This window comes from Engystomops pustulosus, chromosome 6 (assembly GCF_040894005.1).
Source record: "Engystomops pustulosus chromosome 6, aEngPut4.maternal, whole genome shotgun sequence".
Classification (NCBI taxonomy): domain Eukaryota; kingdom Metazoa; phylum Chordata; class Amphibia; order Anura; family Leptodactylidae; genus Engystomops; species Engystomops pustulosus.
Window position 1 is genome coordinate 9,996,767 of NC_092416.1, and position 5,480 is coordinate 10,002,246.

A 5,480-nucleotide genomic window follows, 5' to 3' on the forward strand; every position below is an offset into this window, starting at 1 on the left:
ATGCAAGATCCTTTGATCTACCTGAACCGCAAGTCTTAGGTACTTCTGGTATTCCGGATGAATTGGAATATGGTAATAAGCGTCTGCCAGGTCTATTGACGCCATAAAACATCCTGGGAATAGCAGATTTACCGTAGACTTTAAAGTTTCCATTTTGAAACTTGGGATCTGAAGATGGGAATTTAAACCTTTTAAGTTTATTATAGCTCTTAATGACCCGTTGGTTTTTTTTCACCCAGAAAAGAGTTGAATAAAAACCTTGACCCTTTTCCCCCGACGGTACCTGACACAGTACCTTTTTGGAAAGAAGAGTAGCAATTTCTGACATCATTGCTAGTCCACCTTTTCCGGACGGGACTTTTGTAATTCTGAATCTCTGAGGAGGGAGAGTTGTAAAGTCCCAGGTTATCCCTTGTGAGATGGTACTTAGGATCCAGTTGCTGTCTGATATTGTTTTCCAGGCCGGGAGGAAAAAGGAGAGTCTTCCCCCTACCTGGGGCCTCATGTCATTGTGGATGGGAACGGGCCAGTTTGGACTGATTCCTAGATTGGTTAAATAAGAACCCTCTATTCCTCTGTGGTCTGGAGAAATTTGGTCTAGAGTCTTTTTCTCTCCTTTCAAACCTTGCCTTACGAAAGGACCGAAAGGATCTTGATTTATAGGGAACATAAGGGGAAGGGAATCCCTTCCTCTTATCCCCCGCTTTCTCTAGTAAATCATCCAGGATGGGACCGAATAAAAAATCTCCATTACAGGGTATATTACACAGTCTGCTCCTAGAGGCCAAGTCGCCCGACCAGTCTTTTAGCCAGAGGGCTCTTCTTGCAGAGTTTGATAGTGCCGCAGATCTTGCTGATAGTCTCAGACTATCAATCGAGGCGTCTGCTAAAAGAGCTGCTCCTTTCTGTATATTTGCAATAGAGGACTGCAGACTTTCCCTAGGGACTTTATTATGTATATCATTCCCCAATTGGCCTAACCACATTAGTACTGCTCGGGCCGTGCAAGCGGCTGCCACAGCTGGTTTAAACGCATTTGTCGAAGATTCCCAAGTTTTTTTTTAAGGTATCCATCCGCTTTCCTATCTAAAGGATCCTTTAGGGAACTAATATCCTCAAAGGGTAGGAAAGCCCCACGGGCCATTTTTATGATTGAAGCATCCACTTTAGGTGGAGGGCCCCAGGATGAAGTATGATCTAAATCAAAAGGGTATTTCCTTTTAATCGCTCTGGAAATAAAAGATTTCTTGTCAGGGTTTTCCCACTCCTTTGAAATTAATGTGGAAATAGTGTTGTGAATGGGAAAAGTGCGTTTTTTCTTTTCCGCTAAACTTTCAAACATAATGTCCTGGACTGATTTTGGTTCTTTCTTTTCCTCAATGTCCATAGTGGCTCTAATCATTTAACAACTGATCAGTGTCTTCCATTAGAAATAAAGGACGCCCCGTCAATTCCTCCTCAGAGAGCGAAGAGGTTGTCTCATCCTGAATTATACCCTCTTCTTCAGAGTTTGAAGGGTCTTCCAGGGCTGTTACAGTGGAAGGACCCGGAAGATTTTTATCCGGTAATATAGGTGTCGGATTAATAGTTTCTTTTACTGTCAATTGGACCTCTTCTCTAATTACTGAACGAAGGGTCTCAAGCCATGAGGAGGACTCTTCTGAGATAATCTTTCCAATACAGGAAGAACAAGTATTTTTTTCGTAACCAGACGGCAATTTCCTACTGCACATCCTACATTCCCTGTGGTGTGTTTTCCTAGTGGCTTTCTTGGGAGTATCTTCTCCCTAAAACCATTAAGAATTAGAACATTAGTGTGTGTAAGTAAAAATGCCCCATTGGGTGACTCACCACACCTTCATTACCGGAGTTGGGTTCTTCAGGGGTTCAGGGAGCTCACGCTTATCCGCCATTCTCCTGGCCTGAGCTGCAAAGCACCAAATGCTTACTGTTGCATGGCGCTTAAATGTGAAAAAAATCCAGCCAGGCCACGCCCCCTTCCGGTTCCTGCTTTGTCGGCTCGATCTTCTATTGCATATACACATATGCACAGAACGAGCCCAGCCTGCTCAGAAATACCCCGGTGGTTATCCCACCGGGGTTCCCTCCCCTGCCCACCTCCATTCCGGGCAGCACACCGATGTGACCCGGAAGTGAAGAGTGACCACTTCCGGTCGCGCGCATCCGGCACAACAGTGTGTCGCGGTCGAGGCGCAGGGCAGGAGGAGACGAAACACGTGGAGCCGGCTTTCTTCCCCAGAGAGACGCGGTGCGCCCCTCGGTAAGTACGTACTGTGGGCACCCGACGGAACCAAACAGAGGTTCCCTCAGCCCACGCTCAGGTCCCTTCCAGGGACAGGAAACCACTGAGGCAGAATAGGAGGAGCATGTTTTTATGCTCAGGTTTCCTGTCCCTGGGGGCGGATCCCTCTGTTGGTGCCGTCGTGGTGAAGGGGAAAATAGAACCAAGGTCCTGTTCCATTATTCCTAGCTGCGATATTCAGGCGAACGGCCTGCTTTGAACACTAATCTTTTCAAAGTAAACGCTTCGAGCCCGAGAGACAGGGGTCCGGGACAGGCGGCAGGCTCGCCTCTCGGCGGACCACCAGCCCTTCCCCGAAATCCAACTACGAGCTTTTTAACTGCAGCAACTTTAACTTACGCTATTGGAGCTGGAATTACCGCGGCTGCTGGCACCAGACTTGCCCTCCAATGGATCCTGGCTAAAGGATTTAAACTGTACTCATTCCAATTACAAGGCCTCGAAAGAGTCTTGTATTGTTATTTGTCGTCACTACCTCCCCGTGTCGGGAGTGGGTAATTTGCGCGCCTGCTGCCTTCCTTGGATGTGGTAGCCGTTTCTCAGGCTCCCTCTCCGGAACCGAACCCTAATTCCCCGTTACCCGTGGTCACCATGGTAGGCAGGTGAGATACCATCGACAGTTCATAGGGCAGAAACCTGAATAGATCGTCGCCGTCACAGAGGACCCGGAGACCCGCCGCGGACCAGGGCTCCCCGGATTGGTTTTAAGTCTGATAAATGCATGCTTACCTGGCTTATAGAAGATAGATCTATAGATAGATAGGATAGACGTGAGGCAGAGGGCACTGACAGCAGGGTGAAGGGAGGCAAAGGGCACTGACAGCAGGGTGAAGGGAGGCAAAGGGCACTGACAGCAGGGTTAAAGGAGACAGGGCACTGGGCACTGACTGCAGGGTGAAGGGGAGGCAAAGGGCACTGACAGCAGGGTAAAGGGAGGCAGAGGGCACTGACAGCAGGGTTAAAGGAGACAGAGGGCACTGACTGCAGTGTGAAGGGGAGGCAAAGGGCACTGACAGCAGGGTAAAGGGAGGCAGAGGGCACTGACAGCAGGGTTAAAGGAGACAGAGGGCACTGACTGCAGTGTGAAGGGGAGGCACAGGGTACTGACACAAGGGTAAATGAAAGAGAGGACAGAAGAAATAATCAGACACATATTTTATGAAAAAAAATTATGTTTATTAATCAAACATTTTATACAAAAAATAACATTTAAAAATGAATTTATAGTCGGAAAAACATTTTCACAGACTTTATTAAAAAAGAAAATTACAATACATTTATTAATAAGACTTTATAATTACAGAGATGGTAAAAGAATCAACCCCCCCTCCCCCCTTATAAAAAAAGGAAAAAAACTTTATATAAAACTATTAAGTTTTCTTCCAATTGTCTACAATTTCTTTAATCCGTGGCAAATTTCTTTTCCATCGCTGTCGTTGAATACATCCTTTCACCTCCAGTTCACTTGGCAGATGATCCTGAAGCAATCCTGTCAAGAAAATATAAAACAACATTAAGATTTATTATATTTCAAAGTAAAAAAAAAAATTTATAAATTAAAACAGAGTACAATGTAACCCCCTTTCCTCATTGTATATTATAAAGCACCAAGTTCAGGTATAAAGCTGTGGAATGACTATCTTTTGCTTAATATTCATAGCCTGTCTCTGGATTATAAAATATAACAACAAGTCAACTGTATGCAGACATTACAATGTGGTAAATTATGGCAATCTTACCTATTATATGGTCCTCCCGCATCTTGTTCTGTCTCTTCTTCCACCTGTCATACATGGATTGCCCATAGTCAGGGGAGGCAGCAACGCAAACTTTGAGGGGAGGTGGTTCTTCATTTAAACTGAGTGGATGTTTCTCTAAAAAGTCTTCAAATTCCTCCGCTTTTGTCCGTGGGATGTCAGTTGGTGCCACATCTTCAGCTCTGAAAATGAATAAAACATTTAAGTAAAGTTGATGATTATATATAAACAAACAGATTTTGCTGAGGTTGGAATAATGTGAAAAAGCTAGTGTCAATCTGTTTACCTTGGTAAGGTGGTAGGTTCCTCTTTGCTTGTTGAGGGTTGCTCATCCTCGTATATGGGAATGAGCTTCGAGCAATTCACAGTCTCAACAAGTGTTTTCTCCCGGTACACTCGCTCTGTCTCTTCGAAGTGCAAGGATAGTGCGGAGAAAGAACGTTTCGCCAAATATCTTGCCCATTCAAACCAAACAGCAAAGGTCTCTGCATTCCGCCGAACAGCTTGGCTCGTTTCTGGGGTAACATTAAATCTGTAATAGAGAGAAATATTAACATATTATTCAATTTTTACATGTATAACATGATAAATAGACATTGGTCAGGGATAATATTTGAAGAAAAAAAAATGTAAATACTTTTCATGGAATCTGGAGACATCAAGGGAAACATTGTGAATAGGCTTACGAAATGAAAAAGTTCTTGATATCCCCGTTTGATGCCCACGTGGGTCTTATGTGCTTGTAATATATTTCGAACCACTAAAATTTTAAAATAACAATACATTAGATCAATAATAGGTCACAGACATTTGTAGTAAAACACAGATGACAGTTGGTTATACTATAGACTATTTACCTTTTCCTCTTCTACTGTCAGAGCAAGCAACGCTAATTGGTTGGCTGCTGTCTTGTGCTCATGTACCGGAATGCATACACGAGTCCCTTCGTGAGCGTATCGACGTTCCCACTCTTCAACCTGCAAAATTCAAAATGTATAAAATTGAGATAAGAATAGAAATTTATATTTTGGACAGAAATACAAACATGGTGAAAGAATGAATACTTACTGTCATGTTCTGTACCACACCAGGCCGCTGCAATTTCATTGGTCACTCAGTTACATAAATACAGGTCCAAAATACAAGGCCATCAGTTCAATTTGAGCCAAGCTACTGTAAGCACCCTGTTTGCTGCCTCTTGCCCAGCCATTGGACTCCTTGTCTGCTTACCCAGACTGCTCTCCTGCATCTTTGACAATCTTGTTCTCTGTTTTGCGGCCTATTTTACTTATTGCATAGTTCATTTGCTTTGATAGTATTTGCTTTGAATATTTAACTAATTGAATATACTGATTTGGCTACTTTGGTTGTGGTATATTTATCATAATTGATACATTTCA

At 43.7% G+C, this 5,480-nt stretch overlaps 1 protein-coding gene across 1 annotated transcript; it reads right to left on the minus strand.

The window, feature by feature from the left end:
- Positions 1-3,693: 3,693 nt before the first annotated feature.
- On the minus strand, positions 3,694-5,154 carry LOC140065840 (uncharacterized). Its single transcript, XM_072113397.1, has 6 exons — positions 5,149-5,154; positions 4,938-5,057; positions 4,767-4,840; positions 4,367-4,612; positions 4,063-4,262; positions 3,694-3,812 (listed from the first exon to the last, which is right to left on the minus strand). Exons 1-6 carry the CDS (start codon positions 5,152-5,154, stop codon positions 3,694-3,696), a joined length of 765 nt encoding a protein of 254 aa, XP_071969498.1.
- Between the last annotated feature and the right edge of the window lie 326 nt (positions 5,155-5,480).